At 30.3% G+C, this 19,755-nt stretch overlaps 1 protein-coding gene across 1 annotated transcript; it reads right to left on the reverse strand.

The window, feature by feature from the left end:
• Positions 1-8,127: 8,127 nt before the first annotated feature.
• Positions 8,128-16,498, reverse strand: LOC106684525 (uncharacterized). Its single transcript, XM_014426655.3, has 7 exons — positions 16,356-16,498; positions 10,729-10,801; positions 10,163-10,218; positions 9,543-9,578; positions 9,183-9,294; positions 8,814-8,890; positions 8,128-8,374 (listed from the first exon to the last, which is right to left on the reverse strand). The coding sequence occupies exons 1-7, from the start codon at positions 16,410-16,412 to the stop codon at positions 8,333-8,335; spliced, it is 453 nt and encodes a 150-aa protein (XP_014282141.1). The 5' UTR covers positions 16,413-16,498; the 3' UTR covers positions 8,128-8,332.
• Positions 16,499-19,755: the final 3,257 nt, after the last annotated feature.

Genomic DNA, 19,755 nt, shown 5'->3' on the forward strand with positions numbered 1-19,755 from the left:
CACATTAAAATAAGTTAATCATACTTATTTGTGTTTCATTGACCGCACCCCCAACCATCTTCTCCTCATTAGTATGTATGTTTTCTGAGATACAGAAAAAATTAGATTTCTAATATATTATAAAACTAAAGAATTTTCATTTTCTGCTCTCTTAAAAGAAGAACAAAAGGAACCTAAAATCTTAAAAATTAAAATAAATCGATACGCGATCTTAAAACCGATCTAATTTTCATTTTCTGCGTCTCCTAAAGCATGCAAAGGGATCCTAATATGTTCTGCCCTGATGAAGCTCTACAAAGTGTGGTGAAACGTCGGAAAATCAATATTTGTTAAGTATTTTTGTTGTTTTTTTTTACCCCAATCCTGACCATCTTCTTCATTATTTGAAATTATGCAGTAAATTATTTATGTATACAAAAATATTTAGTAAGAATAATAGATTATTCGTGTAACAAACTCCGAATAAACTGTATTAATCTCATCAATCGAATAATTTTCGCCGAACTCTGGTTGACTGGTAGTTTTTTATACCAGATATGAGCTGAAACCTACAACTTGTTCCTGCTTTCAGGAAGCCTTCAATGTGCCAGGAATTTCCCAGCGGTAGTTGTGAAAGATGATAGATAGCCTCTGTAATTATTCCATTACCCAGATAAAGTGTCAGAGCGGTTATGCTGTGGTTTTGTTTCAGATGATAATGATGGGTAATAGTTATATAAAAGTATAATTATTTCAAGGTGCTGCTTAATGGTATGTAACAGAAACATGAAACTTACATCTGCAGTTTTCCATTTAAAAACCACCGAATATTTTCATGATTATACAACCTATGTTTAAAAACTCTAGTGCACGAATTACACAACTTTAACTTATCACTTTACTTAGAAATGAAACTTCTAATGTTCTAATAAAATAATGTTTAAACGTTTCAAACAGCTATGTCTTCAATATTCTGGATGACGATACGTTTTGTTACTCTATTTTTCATAAAAAAAGCATCAGAAAGAAAAATATGAATATTGTCATAACAACCATGGAAACAAGAAAACATTCATTTCTCCTTTTAGTTATTTATACAATTCTTTAATCTTCTATATTTATCTATTATTTATTACAACAAACAAGGATAGTTGGGTAATTTTTTCAAATTAATAAAATTAAAAGTAATTGAAAATTTGACATTTAAGTCCTGCTTAATAAGAACAAGACTATTTCAATAAGAACGAGACCAATTGATTGCAAATTGATACAGCTAATATAATAAAAATCTTAAGCATCGCTTATGAGAAAATGAAAATATTGGTTATTTAATGTGATACATTAAGGCAAGTCTTATTTTAACAAAAAAGTGGCTGTAACATTCCTGGCATATACTTGCAAAAATATGATTGATTTATTTATTGATAGATATTACAATCTGCCATACAGTTGTGGGCAATAGGTAATAGTGATGAATGATCTCATACATACTAAAATAAAAAATAAATAAACTAAAATAAATTTTTAAAAAACTCTTAAAATATATACAAATAAAAGAATAAACAAGATGAACATAATCAAACTATCTGTATGAAAAATAAATAAATAAAATAACATAATGATAAAATAATATATTCAATATTTACACAATCGACCTGTGGATCCCTGACCCCACTCTATCCCCCACGTGTGAGGGGTAGAGCAGAGCTCAAAAGATCCCATTGCATCCCTCTCGCCGCATCAGTGGAGGCTGAGCAAGTGCGCTAAAGCCGCAGCAAACACTCAACTTGAGGTGAGAATCTGACCATTGCTAGAACTCCAATTGTCCATTTTTATTTTAATAAGTATCTTGGCCACTGCCGTTTCAAACTTCTAGGTGGGCTGTAGGGATGGATGGAACTAGATAAGGTTTGAACCAAAGGATTAGGATGGTTGGAAAGGTTTATATGGAATTTTGAGAAATTGGAAGGTATGAGATCAAGGGCAAAAGGAATATGTAGGTCATGGTGCAGTGTTCTGTTGGAAACGTAGTAGGGTGCATTAACTATGGTTCTAAGGATTTTAGATTGAAAGGATTGGATACGTTTGATGTTCGACGGTTTAGCTGTTCCCCAAAGTTCAAGTCCGTAGGTCCAGATAGGTCGGAGTATAGTCTTATAAATTAGTAGTTTGTTTTCGACTGAAAGATGAGAGGTCCGGCTGAGCAGTCGGTATAGTTGAGTTCTTGTCTTTTGAGTCTAATATGTTGGTTCCAGGTGAGTCTTTTGTACAAAATAAATCCGAGGTATCGCACTGTGTCGGATCTGGGAAGAGGTATATTATTAAGAGTAACAGGTGGACAGAAGCTTCGGCGGAGAGTGAAAGTCACATGGGTGCATTTCGATTCATTGACTTTTATCCGCCATTGGTTGCACCATTGCTCAATCCGGATGAGGTGTGTTTGGAGATTGGATGAGGCTGTTACAGGATCAGGATGGGAGGATAGGATAGCTGTATCATCAGCAAATGTTGCCAGGAATGTGTGATGGGAATGTCAGCAGTGAAGAGGATGTAGAGGACAGGACCCAGGACACTGCCTTGGGGAACTCCTGCCTCGATGGGGTAAATATTTGAGTACTCAGAATCACTACGAACTCGAAAGGAATGATCTGAGTGGTAGGAGCGGAGGGTAAGGTATTAGGTTTGGGGTAATATGGATTTGAGCTTGAAAAGCAATCCGGAATGCCATACCCGGTCAAAAGCTTGCGCTATGTCCAGAAAGGCACCCGAGCAGTATTGTTTCTTTTCAAGAGCTGAAAAGATATAGTCAACGACTCTGAAGCCTTGTTAAACTGTGGAGTGTCTAGGGTGGAATCCAAATTGATGTGCGGGAAAACTCTGTAATTCAACGATGGATAGGATACGTTTAAGGAGGAGTTTTTCAAAACGTTTTGATAGGATTGGAAGTAGGCTGATTGGTCTATAGGAAGCAGGATTATTAGGAGGTTTTCCTGGTTTTGGAAAGAGAATTATAATGGAATGTTTCCAAAGGATAAGAAAAATATGTAATTTCAGTTTTGGACGACATTTAATTTATGTGCTAGAGTGTTAAGATACATTCAAACCATCTTGGGGGGCGCTTATTTGTATTCAGGGCTCCCTAAATCGTTTATTTCCGATGGAAAGAAGATTCGAAATTATTCAAAACCGCAATAATTTCTCTTACTATAAATTCCATACAGAGTAAGCTTAAATAAAAAATCTTATTAAATTTTAAGTTAAAAAAAAATACTATCACAATCTAACAACCAGTCTCTAAAAATTCCTAAATGACCTAAGTTTACATTTATCTTCTACAAAAAAAACAAAACATGTAAATTGATAATCTATGAATATCTATGATTATGATAATCTATGATAAAATGATGATATAGTAAATAAAAAATCTTCCTTTAACTATGTCCATAGGATACTTAATAATTTTCTTTTATGTTATAGCCACTTATTTATTAGTCCTCTTCATATTGTAATAAATTAATCAAACTAAATATTTTTTTTATGAATGGACTTAAAATTATTATTACGTATCCTGTGATTTATTATACTTAGTTATTTTTATGTGAATTATTTAAATTATGATGTTTTTAAAAATAACAAGAGGGGAGAAAAATAATTTATTAAAATAATGTTTTGTTGCTCGATTTCATTGTTCATTGTTATAACTAGTGAAGCAAATTTTTTTTTATAATCCTGTTAATAAAAATAGTCACAGCACATTTTTTTTTTAAATTGTTACATTATAAAATACTCTGCTATGTGTACAAGAATTATACATGATTTATTTTTTTATTTTTTCTTCCCTTACACATTTTTTCCAGCTTTTTATCGTTCTTTAAGTATGTTTAATTTTTCTAATGTTTCAATTCCTTAAAATTTCCTCTTTTCCCCCATCATTCATAAAAAGAAATTTAAGTTAAAGTATAAAAGAATAGATAACCATTTCAAATATTGTAGAAAATATATATATACCATACATAATACCGTTGTCTCTATTTACAATATATTAATATAAAAAACATGCATATAAAAATAAAAATAGAATAATTAAATATGTTAATTTAAAAGTTAAAAAAAATAATAAATGTAAAATTGCATAGATATATAAAGTAATGTAGATACATAATGTGCAATATATGTATGCATCAATCATTCTCAGCTACCATGCATGTGATGGGGATGATTCCCGGGGAGTCCAGAATTAACCCTTCTACCATTTTTGCTACGTCCTTGACATCAACACAGAGTTCCTCCATGAAGCTCCTTGTTGTGCTTGGAATACTTCCACGAGCTTTGAACCAGGAACCTCTCACGTTGAAGTCTCTTTTCCCGAAGCTCTCACGGAATTTTTCGTTAAGGAAAGGGATACATTTATTATAAATTTCCCTCTTTTCTATATCTACATTATTTGCCTAGTCAAGTTCATTACTTTTATATTTCACTGTGGGATTCAGAATGAATACTGACATACCAGTCTTGGGAAAAGGTACAATAATCAGCATATCGCGTGGATCCCTCCGAATCGACGCAGTAGAACTCGTCAACCCTTGAAGTGGCGTACTCCAATGCCCTACCACCTACAATTGGCCCATTTCTCAAACGCATTCTCACATAGTGACTGCCGTAGAGCCCTCACTCTCCGATGTCCCTGATCATCACCCAATCTCTCTGTACATTCAGCAATTTCGGCTGAATAATCGGACTTGGACTGGAACAGAGCATCGGGTACATTGGACAGTCGCTGAGCAGTGGGGCAATGTAAAGGAGCTTCCCATTGGCAGTGGATTAAGCCTAAACCTTTATAAGTCCTCCGAGCGTACAACATCGCCGAGGTGTTCACAGGAAGTCCTATAATAACTCCTGCGAATCATGGTGTCGATGCCCTCCAGTATCGCAGGACGTATCTTACTAATAAAAAAAATAAATAAAATAGGAAAATTATAAAGATTATTTTTTTGTTTATCCATTTATTTTTATTCAATTGTTGGATTCTACGTTAAACTAAAATCTGTCTTCTTTGTCGATTGCTTGTTTGTTTTTTAAAGCGTAAAACATCACTGGCCATCAACGCCATTTATTTCTTATTTAATTTTGCTTACATTTGTTTTTTCTTCTTCTCGATGTTATATTTGTGCTAGTAAATCTTTGGATTTTAATAACTGAAAAACTAATTTTATTATTTTATCATCGATTCTAAGAGTCTTTGAAATATCCGGTTTCAATCCCAAGCTACTGAGTGACGTGAAACATGCCCATTTCTGGAATATATGGCTAATTGTTAAATTGTTACAATATTGACATTTCAGAGGTGTTTGTTTTGAGATAAGATAGGAGTGAGTAAGCCTCGTGTGTACGATCTCCTTTCTTCAGCATTTACGGTTGGAGGTACCACTAGGTTTGAAGTCGTTTTTAATAATTTTTAGCTTACTTACTTCGTCAATAGATTGGAAGATTTTGTTGTTAATTGTGATAGTGTGATTTGTTGAGAAAAAAAATTAAAAAGGTGTTAATGCATTGAAGTTATATATTTTGTAAATAGATAGTCATTTTATGGAATTTTAATAGGAAGCTGTTGTGATATTGTTTTAACATGGGCAATCAACCTGTAATCAAAAACGTTTTAAATGAATAAGAAAAATCAATAATGAGGAGGTTAAGAAGTATTAGTGTTATGTGTGAAGGAATAATATGAAAACAATTTTAAGGTTGTCTTCTTGATAATGGTTTAAGGGCTAAAACGTTTGAAAATGAAATAAACCTAGTGGAGAGTAAGTAGATCATTTGAAGTTGTATGTTTATAAAAAATGGTAATTATTGAAGATAATTAATCGAAAATTAGATATAAAGAATTTTTTATTGTTTCAGTTTTTACATAGACTTTAATTTAATAACATTGCTTGCTGGTTCTAACAAAAGAACAATTAAGAAAATATTTATTCAAAGAACCAATTTATTTGTTAATGGTTTTTCAGAAGCTTACATGGGTCAATCTTAGAAGATTGACCCATGTAATATATTTATGTATTTTATTTATCTAGAAACAATATTATTTAACTTAAAGTGATTGAAAGTAATGCAACATGGTACAGAACTGCATGAGTAAAACAGGTGCTTAATATTAAGCTAAAAACTAAGAAAAATAAAATAAAATAAATAAATTTATCTTCCAAAAATGAAGATACCTCTTAAAAAATTTAAAACCAGGATACTAAATATAGCTTTTTTCCAACACAGTTTAATTTTAACATGATTTTAACTTTACAAACCCACAAATAATATTAGAGTGGCTTTAAAAAATAACTATAATAGAAGCAATCCATATAACTAAAAAACAAACATAAAACAGACAGTTAATTTCGAAACAAATTCAAAAATCTAAAGATCCCATTACATTAATAGCACCCATTATGTTATTAAAGTGAAAATATAAAACATAAAGTACCATTTAAATAATAATTATTACCTAAACAATACAATTGACCAGTAAACCACATCTATGTAATAAAACTGGGTTTTACAATCTACTCATTCACAAACTTATTGTTCATTGTTCATCAAAATCGACAATGCCAAGTTGAAATTATTAATAGTAGTTCTTGTATTTTGGATACAGATTAAGGCTAGATTTTTATTCATACTATTAATAGTTTAAAAAAATTATTTCTAAGCCCAGATAATGGATGAAAACTCCTATCCGTAAAGTTTTACTTACAGTTGTTAAAGTTTTGGCAAGTCCTATAGGTATTCGCTGAAAGTCCTTGCAGGATGGAAACTCCACTGCTTAAGGTATTCGCGATTATGGTCGTGAAGGGGTTGATAATTCTACAGGTATTTACTTTAAGTTCTGAAAAAATTACTGTGTGAGTGGAAAGAAGAGATCTTAGAAGGCAGAGTAATTAATGAACCATTATGACCCAACCAAAAAACAGTGACCCGACTAAAATACAATTCACTAATCCACTAATGTGTACTTTTGCTCACTTCCTCTTAGGGAGATGAACTTGTGATGACAATTTTCACACTTTGGCTTATCCAATCTGTACTAGTCATACTTTTGGATTTAAAAACACCATAGATATATGCTACATGTAATATGTTAACTTTTAATATGTCAGAAGATTCTATTGCAATCTTTATTGATTCAAATGATACATTTATGAATATTTCAACACATATAATACATGGTTATTACGTTTGTAAAATTAAAGTAGAACAAGAACAAGAAATGGTACTTATATCAATATAGGACGTTTGCCTAGTGGTTTACAGCATGGCTACTTGACTTGTAACAGTCAAGCAGCAGCTAGAGTTGTGATCACTAGATATTAGCAAAATCGCTATATAATTGTCATCCTCCAAAACATAAAGCTTCCACAATTCAACAATTTTTCGTTATTCAAACTGAAACATATTTAGGAAAAACAAATGCTTCTGAAAAATCATTATTTGAATACAATTTCTCTTGACAGTAATTTTAAAATGGAACCATTTAATTATGTACTGTTAAATAAATATTGTTCATTTATTTATTTTACATATATTAATGTGTAGGTTTTTTATTATGTTTTCCAATTGTTACCGCACAACATTAAGTTAAATTTATGTATCATGTTAAATTCATTTATCTGTTAAAGTTAGTTATTTCACAAAAAATTGTTTTGATTGGAAGGATTTGTTCTCTCTAAATTCATGTATATAATAATTTGGTAATTTGTCAATAATAATATTAATGATCAAGTAGTAGGCCATTATTTAAGCACTAATCTATAATAATCACAAATGATTGTTATATAATGATGATTATATATATTATATGACTGGGTGATCACTCCATAAGGTTATTATGACTGTTAAAGAATCTTGAATATAGTACCCATTGTATCCATACAATATCAGAAAAATATCTTGAAAATCTATCACCTATACCCATGCTATAATAATATACATAGGAGCAAAGGCACAATATGACAGTTATAACAATCAAATGTAGTAATTATGAAGCATGAACTTTTGGCCAACACTGACTAAATAATTATACAGAAATGCCATTATAAGTTTGAACTCTCTTTTAGTTCATTTTGGGGAATAAAAAAAATAATATAAACAACAAGATTATATGGAAATATGTATTTATTGTATTCTTATTAATGTCTTACAATTATTAACTGAAAATATACAGAATAACACACACAAAAACATACTATTTCTAAAAGGCAATATTGTTATATGTTAATTTCGCTTTTGTAGATTATTACGTTGTGGTTTCCAGGGTGTTTTACTGTCTCCTTTAGTTAATACTCAGAAGTTCATCATGGAATTAGGCAGAATCAAACTTCACTTCAGGTTTTGGCAATTGGACCTATAAAATTAATAACAAATATTTACTGTTTACTATAGAGGTAGAGTACAATCAATATGAAGTAATGGAAGTTTTTTTTTTTTTAAATAAGATATCAAAAATGAAACCAAATAATAGGTAATTATATAATTTTAGTATATAAGATGATATGTCAAATTGTTATGTATGGTTTCTCATTCAGACATATATTTGATATTTTCAATTATGGGTATTAAATTACTAGTAAAAGAATGATTATTTTATTTGCTGATATCAAAGAAAGAACCTAAGCCTAAACTTAAAAGAACAAATTTGTTCTTTTAGGTTTAGGTTTAGAAAATTGTTTTAACAATTAAATTGTTCGATAGGTTTTTTCAGTGTTTATATTGTATATTCATATACTTGTTAATAAACCCAAAAAGTCTTAAAACTTATAGAGTTATATTTTTTCTTGAATTACCTTCTCTGATTCTTCCTTCAAACATTTTACAGCTGGGACGCCAAGTTCACAAATATCAGTTGATTTTTCAGTCACAACTGAAACAGATTAAATTTTAGAAATTGCTTTGCAAATCATTAATATATTATTTATATATATTTTTCATTATATAACATTTGATATAGTTTTTTAGTTTAATTATAGCAGAGTGAGTAAGACAAAATAGACAATGATTATACAAAATCATAAAACTTATGTAAGTTCTATTTGACAACATTTTATAATTGGCAAATAAGAATAATTTGTATCTTTTAATAGAAGACAAGAAATAATTCTTAGACTTCTTTTGAAGTTAAAATCCATCCAAGAGAAGAAGATTTTTTCTTTTACCTTTAGAGCAAGTGTCAGTAACTTGATTAATTTTTTCTACCAATTCAGGGGTATCATATTTCTGTGGGTTAAGAGCCTTAACCTTTTCCCAATCAACTTTGTGATCAGTCACCTGTAAGATAAGCATTCAAGTTTAAAGACTTTATTATTTAAAGAAAAGACTTTATTTTATATATTTCACCCAGTGACTTAAACATTAATATGAACCAAACTGTTCATTGATAACTAATTTATTAATGCCATTATTATTTTTTTAATGACTCTTACTTTCATGATTTTAGTTAAAAGCTGAAATACTAGCATTTAAAGCAGACTGAAATAATTTATAAAATTAAAAACAATCATATATATAGTACTTACATAGTCCATTTTCTCAAAGAAGCACCCGACAACACACTGAAACATTAAAAAAATTATAGTACTTTAATTACATTATTTCAATTATTTAAAAAGTCAAATTTGTTGTGAAGAGATTGAAATACTGTGATTTGGGAACATGCTGAAAAAACAATTCAGCACACTTAGGACTGAAGCAGATTTGGCAAAGAATATTAATCTTACATAAGAAGAAAAAAATCTTTATTTATTTATTGTAATAAATTTATTTGATAAATTAATGTTTTTGAATTTAAAAAATATTACAGCAAGGTTTATAAAATAAAAAGAAATCAACATATTAAAAAGAATAATACTTGTGAATTTCAGAAGTAGTTGATAAGAATTTTGTAAGAAGATGGTACACAGATAAAAAATGCAGAGTCATTTCTTTTTCTTGGTCAAAAAGCTAACTTTTTGTAGTGTTAGTTTCCTCTGTCAACAATTAAGTGAATATTAGGGATACTTACTCCAGAATCAATAATTTAAATTATCAATCAATTGAGATACTAATTTTGATTTGTTTTTCCTATTGAAGACTTTATAAATATAAGTATTAAACAATATGGATATATTTCTTTATATATTTATTAATAAACGTTTACCTTCTGTTCTTTGGTTTCTGGGAGCTTGCTTTGCTTCATGATTTCAATAATATCCTCTGAAAAAATAAACAAAAAGTTTTGTAAGAGGAGTATTTATAATATTTTATAATAAAATAAATAAATTATACTTTATAAGAGAAGTATAAGGGATGTGACGGCTGTATTGGTTCGAAACGTTGTTGATTTGATTCCCACCTGGGACAGTTAACATTAATTTTTCGGTGGTACCAAAGAATGAATCTTGACACTCCTTGGTTAGCACGGGGCGGCAACCCAGGTAGCCACCCAGGTGACAAAAAGGACCATTAGGCCCACTTGCCAGACTTGTCCCCCCCCCCCACCCAATACCAGTACCAGAGGAATATTTAGTTAACAATTTTTCTTTAATAAATAATAATAAAATAGGTAATGAGAGAAAGTCAGTTAAACAAAAAAATTAATATTATAATTGCAGACAATTATGTCCATTAATGAACGTTTGTTTCAGGAAATAGTTATTGAAATGCTGATGATCACTACAATCTAGAACTTTTAAAGACGATAAAATATTTAATAATAAAACTTACTTAGTTCAACATTGTATTCTTTAGCGCAAGCAGTCACTGAAGTAATAACTTTAGCTTTGTATTCTGGAGTTGCCTGAAAACAATTTTTTCCTTTTATTGACAGTGAATAAAGAAAACATACAGTTATTGTAATGAATACCAGGTAAATATAGAGTAATTTATGAGATAATTATGACTATTAATTACATAATATACATATATATTTTTTTACTCACAAAACTTTTTTAACTACTGAAGTTTAAATAAAAAGATTTCAATTCTTCTCAGCTGGTAAGGGCAGTATAAACACAAAATAAATAAATGATATGGGGTTCTTCAAGCTGAAATTTTTTTAATTGGGGCTCTGTGAATAGTGGACTTGTAGTTTTGCAGATTCATAGTTATGTTTTACAAATCATTTTTTTTTTTAATATTCTTTTCGTCTTATGAACCTCAAAATAGAGTAATTACTAACAATGGTATTATGCCTTCATAATAACTACATAACTTTGTACGTCACATTAGACATTAAAAAAGAGAAATAATTAGATTTAAAAACCATGACTCAGAAACTGCTTATGTATATTTATATTTTTTAACTTGGAACAAAATTACATAAAAGATGAAATAGATATTATAAATGTATGAATTATATTTTCACATTAGATTATTTAACTATTAAAATTCATATTAGATATATCAATTATTATTTAATGGATATTATAAATGTGCAAGAACTAAATGTACGAACAGGAAACCATTATAAACAAGACTTATCTAATTTATCAATGGATTACTTTGTATTTAACAATGATATATTATTTATTGGTCTGTTTTCCGTGGCAAGTTTTGACAAAATCTTTTATGATAACTGCATTATCTATAACAAAATGAAACCATAATGACTACACCCTTGACAAATAGTATAAGGAACCATTACAAATTTTCTAGTAAATTCAATGCTATCTTTCCTTCTTGGACACACTGGGCCAGTGATCTATAAGGCCCATTAACTCATGTGGTCGATAAACTAAAAAAATCAAGAATGAACTGAGTAGTATGTCTGCTTAAACAAAAATCGAGGGGTTTAACACTGATGTTGGTAGAAACTAGTGTAAAGAGACTTTAAATAATTTTGCTAAATCATGAAAATACCTCTGATAGATGTTTAATTCTTTAAAAAAGTGTTGGTTACTTTTCAAATGTTAAATAAATTAATAATAAGATATATTAAGTATTTGTTTGAGAGTGGTTAATTTTAATTAAAAACACAATTTTCTTTGATCCTTACTCTCAAACTAGTTTATATATAAATAAACTAGTTGAGAGTAAATTATCAAATAGAATAGTGTTTTAATTTAAATTAATTATTTTAACTAGCATCTAGTTCATAACAAAAAAGATTAAAAGATTTTAAAGAACTTGTCTCTAAATCTAGGCACCTATCTGGTTTAAGAAGACCCAGAGTAAATTAATTTATATTAAAATTTAAATTCTATTGTTTCTACCAAAACTTGTTGTTGTAAATAAATGTTGTAAATAATCTAATCAATGTTGTACATTATAATTGTATCAAATTACAAGTTATTCCCATTCTTTTTTTTTCTCTATGTGGGGTGGGATGAGGTTATATATCTAGTATTTTATATTTTCATCTTCCAAGAGACTTTCTCAGAGAAACTGTAGTGTAATCTGTATATTCTTTAGTCAATATTTCCACCCTGTTTAAATTAAACCTGAGTTCTGTCCATTCAAAGGGGTTCAGATAAAATTTAAAAAATAAATAATTGATGACTTTAGAGGATGAATTGAAAAAATGAAGTAATCTAACTTTGTAGTTGATATTACGTCAAGAGTAGAAAAAAAAAGTATGAATGTTACTATTTGATCTATCTGCAGTTGGGTTGCAAATTTTGTACAACCAAACAATTATATACAGATTAATTGTCCAAGTTTATCTCCAATTTTGAATCATTCATTGATCGGATAACTATTGCTTTAGAAAAAAATTTCGATTTCATTAGAAATAAAAAACGTTTTTCTCACTAATATGCGATGATATCTACGCTGTGAAAGAACTCGCCCCCAAAAACAGCAGACCGTACAAGGGAAGGACGCTAGTACAATAACTGACCATGGTAAATGATTTCACAGTTAATTCTTCTTGTATGCATTCAGTTTTTAGTCCCATCATCCAAGTATAAGGGAGATACGTTAATATCTCAGAAAATAATTTGCTCAAAGAGGATTTATTTAAAACGAAAAGAAGGAAACCTATGAAAACTTCGAAGTTGGAAATAAAAGCAACGTAAAGATCTACATGGAAATATGCCATTAACAAATATCTTACCATGGATTTAACATAAAACTGTTTGGACCGAGGTAGAGTTGTTATTACATAAGTTGAACGAATGGAAAACAAATTTTTCCTTAGTACTAAAAATATTCCGTTAACGAAAAATTATTTCGTGATTCTAAATTGGAATCATGGTTTGTTTCTTCTTGTGTCCACTAATCCGTAAATTATTCAAGAGGTATATCATGTAAGATTATGTTTGCTACTTTTTTTAGATTTACCTCATCCCTCCCATATCAATTAGCTATTATAGCAGTTTCTCTTTTAATTTTTTTTGGACTTACCATAATTATTTTTTCCAATCTGATATGTCGCGAATTCGTCACAGAGTAGGTACGTATCCTTCCATTTTTAAATTTCACTCATATATAATAGTTCATATGTTTCTTATCTATCCCCTTCGCTTGAAAAGAAAAAAATTTCGAGACCATCTAACAAAATTTGTTATAGTTTTTTCACATTGAGATTATTGCAATAAGTTCTATTTTAGGTCACGGTTATGTATCTCAATGAATAAATATATACAAATAAGATCGATCAAAATTATTTCCTGACTTTTTAATGGAAATAAGCTTTCAAAAATGAAAATCAAAGAATATTTTTAAACCAAAGCTGAAGATAAATTGATAGGTTGTTCGGTTAGCTGAAAGCTTCAGCATTAACATCTAAATTAGCTTAATGACAAGAAGAAGACTGCTCCACGCCCCTCGCTTCTACTTAATCGGACTGGGCTTGTCTTCAGCTCATCATTATCTGCCTAATGCCTACTGGTTTTACTGAAGAATGGTTCAGGATGAATATTAAATTCTAATTACCTCAAGTCTGAGGCAGGTTCTTAGGCATTATTAACTAGTTGAAAAAAAACAGTTTCTCTAAAACTCTTTTATAACCATAAATAATCATATACATACTAATAAATAATAGTAAGTAATAAAAAATACTAGTGATAATAGAGTAGTATTCTTGCTCAGGATCTAAATTCTAGTAATTATTAAATTTAAATCTGATATTGAAGAATATTTTTTATTTAGGCTAACATTTAAATTTTAAATATTTTTTTAGATTATAATAATCTAAAACTTAATAATAACAGCACCTTAAAGTTTTTAGAAAAAAATTCAAATTAGAAATTCATAAATTATTACAAATGTGCATTGTTTTTTCTGTAGATAATTAAAATTTTTGATATTTATAATTTGAAATTATTTTTTTATTTTAATTCTAAATTAAAGTTATAGTTCAGAGAAATTAGAAAAAGTTTAATCACATAATTTTACATAGTAAGCACTAATATATTTTCATTTAAGTTACGAAATTTGTGATTAAAAGAAGTAAGTGACCTTTGAATTTATTAAAGGGAAAAGTAATTAATCCAACTAATCAACAATCCCGTGGTATTTATAGGAAATAGATTCAATCTTCAAGACCCTTCTAAATGGCAATATGAATCCACAATGGAAGTATGAAAACTGGTTGGATCAAGAAATTGAAATTTTAAACCTTACTTTAGCTCCTCTAAATCTGCCTTTATAGACCTTAAAAATCCCATTTAGAACAATGAAAAAATTAAAGAAAATTCGAGACTCGACTAAGACAGTTATCAGGAAGGAAAATGCCATGCAGCTGAACAAAAATAAAAGCACTCAAGAAAGAAGGATGCTAATTTTATTATTATATATATATATTTATAGACATAAAATATAATAGATATTCAGCTGAGTAAAGTTCCACTTTGAAAATGTCCTCTTGTCCCACGAAAAAAAAGTAATAATACTCTCGAAGGTACATTTGAAAAAATATATACATTTAGACATAAACAATTTTTTAAAGCAAAATGAACCTTTTTTTCTAGTGCACGGGATAAGATATTTTGAGAAATCCATCTTTTACTTTTATGCAAAATCTACTCTGAATTAAAATGACCTTCTGCTGACTAAGCACAAATAATTTTTACAATGAAAAATCAATTAGTTTATTTGCAGTAACTTTTATTTCAGTATGTGTTTATTCCTTTGATATTGTGAGAAGAAGGGGGTTGAACGTATTTATCACGATTTGTGGTTCGTTCTATTCTCTGTTACGTAAAAATATTATTCAGAATTACATTTCCTAACGATTATTTATCATTTTCCATTAGCATTACCTTCAGATCTGGTTATAGCAATATGAAGTCCATTTATTAGAGGTTTCTATGAAATGTGAAAATTGGTAACAATGTAACTAGAGATTAAACATTTTTTTCCATAAACATTCGATGGTGTTTTCGTGCTCTAATTTATCATAAAATGTTTTATAGTTAAATTTCATTATTGATTTCAAAGAATAAGTAAAATTTATTTATTTTAAAAAGAAAAGTTTTGAAATAATTTGAAGTATACAAAGTATAAAATATTTACTGCACTTTAGATCTGCAGAATTAATTATTCAGAGTTAGGACATCAACAACGAAAATATATTGTAAAAGCACATAAAATTAATCTACAAAAAACAAATTCTATTTTAAATTTTTTATTTCATGAAAATTCATAAAAATTCTACTAAATTAAAAAAATATTTTTTTCTGAAAAAGAAATGCTGATTTCGACCCACTGTATATTATAAAATGTCATATAAAAACGTTATACATAATTTAAAAGGGTATATGTAATATTAATGTTTTATAAGACGATGTTTTAAAATTAGGAAATATACAGGAAAATATTTCTTTAACTTTAAAGCTGGGGCATTGATTATCAGAATTTAGACATTGACAACTAAAATACTTTAAACGAACATATCAAATTAACCAATAAAGTAATATTCTGCACTATTTTGAGTTTGTTATTCTGTGAAAATAAATAAAAAACAATAATATTAAGTGGAACTGAAAATGACTTAAGACACAACGTTACAGCAGTTTAAAAAGATTTCTCGACAGAAAACTAAACTAATTTTGATTCCTAGTATATTATAAAATCTCATGTGGTTTGGGTACATGAAACTTAAAAGTGTATATAAAATATTAATGTTTTTATTAGACAATGTTTTATGAATTTTAAAATATTCAAACTTTAGAACTATAGAATGGATTAATTTGAACATGTCATAATTTGAACGTAACTAAAATCTCTTGTATGAGCACATAAAATTAAACGAAAAAATTCTCAACTAATTTAAGTTTTTATTCAGTGAAAATTTATAAAACTATAGCGAAAATTCCATGTGAGTTTTGAAATAAATCCAGTAACATTTATCTTAAATAATGATAGTGGTGCCATTAATTTTATTATGATTAAAAATATATTGAACTCACAGCCCCAGAGAGGCAGACAGCGGCCAGAAGAGTGGTAAGGCAGAGTGCAGCGTTCATCTTGAAGAAGACTTGTGCAGTCCTGGAGGAGTTAGTTACCTTATATAGCCACCGCCAAGGACACAGCCGTCCCAGAGCATCCACCTCTTCTGCCCCTAATGGTTTCCCACCTCGATTATTTTCAACGTCTCATCTCATTGCTTTTGTTATTGAAATCCGCTCTAGGTTATCCTGATTTTATTTTCCATTGCAATACAGTACTGGGAATAGTTTTCCATTTACATATCAAGAAAACACTTTGATTGCCCATTCTTGAGGTACAAAGGTAATTACCAACGTGAATTATGTATTGCAAAGTCTGTTTATTACTGACATTGTACCGAGCACTTAAATCGTTTGCAATAGTCCTTGGAAAAATCATTTATAAAATTGGAATTTGATTTTCCAGTTGAATGAATCATATTTTTCAAACTTATTTCTATAAATACTTCAAACCTCATTTATCTTACATCATTGCTAAACTAAGCAGCTGGCTTAATTGTATACCTTTGATGAATTTCAAATTTCTCATCAATCCCGGAAGAAAGGATTTTTGAACGACCCAAAAAAAAAGAAGAAGAAACACACGTGGTCCGACCAGATGCTAAAATCTATTGGTCGCTGCCGAAATAGAATACAAAAAAAATCAATATTTGTTTGCAACACTTTTACCAAATTAATTATTGGGCCACTGTGGAGGCTCTAATGGTTTGTAAGCTAAAACGATTCAATTTTGAAATTATTTCTGGATATAAAACTAATGATTTAATCAACTCCATTATTGTTGTATATTTCTTTTTAGTTTAATCATTAAATTATTAATTATCATTGATAGGAAAAATGTTCTTAGAACGTCATTAAAACTACATTGGAAAAAATAAAACTATTCAAGAATAAATTTATTTTTAAATGGAACAATGCCATTTTATAAAGATATATTTTTCAAGCGTAATGTTGATAGATTGTAGACAAAAAGCTCCAAGAATAAAAAAAATTAAACTAATTCTTCCATAGAGTTGAATTTATTAATAGATGAGATAGCTGGGGTGAAGAAGTAAGGAAAAGAAATTAGAAAATGGCTAAAAGTTAAAAAAAAAAAAGATTAAACTGCTGTAAAATACTGTCATATATATATGTTACGGTCTGAGTCAGCTGTTACTTCGATGTCTATATAAAGAGATGTACCGAACACAATAAAGCCAGTATTTTACAGCAATCCAAACGTATTAGATCTTATTCCTTCTTCTCTTTTCTTAAAATTTTGATTTCACTGAAACCTAAGTGGTGCCGAAACCCGGGAACTTTAGATACCGGATTAATTTTTTTTTTATGAAGAATTTTTGTTGTTGTTTGATCATCTTCAATTTTCTTTCATTTTTTTGTAAATAATGGCTGCTAATGGCACCGGGATCATTAGACAAACGTTTTTTAACCTAGAAGCTTTGAATCAAAATGTGGTCCAGAACCCACCTCTCATGGAGGTGACACCCTCCACCCCTGGAGGTTGCCCCACTACCGGAAGTTTTTCTAGCGGGAGCTCATGCTACAACACTTGAGTGGGTAAAATGGACAAATGTCATCGACAAAGAAAAACAGATGGCACACGGGTCGGAGCAATCAATCAGGCTGAGGACTGGTGACAGAGATTTAGGAGAGAATATGAAGATTTTTTTTTAATGAAGGAGACATTCTCGGGGCAACCGGGAAGACAGTCCATGAGATCATACTAAAAGAAGATAAGGTTACATATGTGAAAGAGAGGAGATACCCGCAGGCGCTACGTCACCACATCCGGGAGGAGCTTCAAAGTTTAAAACACTAGGGGATAATTATTGATAGTACATCCCCATACAATAGTCCATTGTGGGCAGTTAAAAAGAAGTACGTGCCTGGTGAAACTACCGGTAAGTATAGGATGGTATTGGATTACTGGAAGATGACCGAGAATATCGTAGAACAGAAGTATCCGATCCCCTGATTTGAAGACATTTTGGACAAGCTGAGAGGATCTACGGTATTCAGCACTCTGGAATTGAAAGCTGGATATCATCAAATTTCAAAATTTACAGCAGTCCAAGGATATTAGATCTTATTGCTTCTTCTCTTTTTTAACATTTTGTTTTTACTTATACTTTAATAAAATTAATTTAAAAAAAAATATTTTATTCACATAATGCAGCTTTTTGTTTTTATAAATAAAATATATAAAGAAAATGAATGCTTCAAAAATAAAATTAAAACAGATACAATCGGATTATGGTCTTGCTATGAGGGGGAGGGTCTCCAGGCCTCTCCGATGTCGACGTGGGAATCTTTAATTGTTCAACGTGAACCGTCCTCCGTTTCCATATTACACAGGTGGTCGCTGAGAGTACTATGTAATCTTTCGATCCCACCCCTGCTCTTAGGATGTCCGAGTGTGTTAGTGCCATTAGACTTCTAACTGTTTCATTTCTTCTCTCAGAAGAGAGTTGTCAAACACTCGGCCCCCATCTAATGAGATCCGGGTTTTTTCCTGGCTTGGACGCTTCCTTCAAGGCTTGTAAATTTGATCCTCCTGTGCTCCTGGTGTTGACCAGACGGTTGCAATTGAACTCCTGCCGTACTTATCATATTCAATTGTCATCATCCCGGCAGTTCTAGTCTTCCAAACAATCTGACAGGGCCTATCGCTTTCAATATCCTTCACTTTCTCCAAATCCACAGGCCTGTTCCGAACTCCCATCACTTGAAGCCGCTACGTTTTCCCCCGTTCTGCCTCATCCTGGACCTCCTCTTCTCCTGGTGTCTATTCCCTCAAAAACTGCCGAATACCTTCCGATGGTTCCCCTTGGTCCTCCTCTATCGCATTTACAGTGATTGCTCTTGATAGCCAGTCAGCAACAACATTCTCCCCACCTGGCTTATTTATGATCTCCATATTACATTGGCTCTGGCCATCAAACTGTGAGCATCTAACTGTGTTGTGTGTATTGTGTTGTCTTAAACATTCTCTGCCTTCTCCTTTAATTTATTACCTAATTACAGTGAATGGTCTACATTAGTAAATAAAGCTATTTTCTAGTTAAGTAGAATTGTTATTTTAATAAAAACAAGGAAATAGCAGTTGAAGCTTGTGATACAGACGTAGAAGCCAGGGATTAAGGCAGTAAACATAAAGGTAGCCTACGGGATTAAAGACTGTTGACTGCCCCCACTACAGCAGCATCGCCCCACCACAGACCCCCACTACAGGTTTCATTTACTGTCATTCGTATTATATTTGTCAAACATACAAATACGAAACTAAGATGGCGGTATGCCCGGTCTGCAATCAGGTCGTCGTAAGAGAGGACAAGTCGGCACTAGCCTGCAACTTATGTAA

This window comes from Halyomorpha halys, unplaced genomic scaffold (genome assembly GCF_000696795.3).
Source record: "Halyomorpha halys isolate HHAL.00 unplaced genomic scaffold, Hhal_1.1 Scaffold29.1, whole genome shotgun sequence".
Classification (NCBI taxonomy): Eukaryota; Metazoa; Arthropoda; class Insecta; order Hemiptera; family Pentatomidae; genus Halyomorpha; species Halyomorpha halys.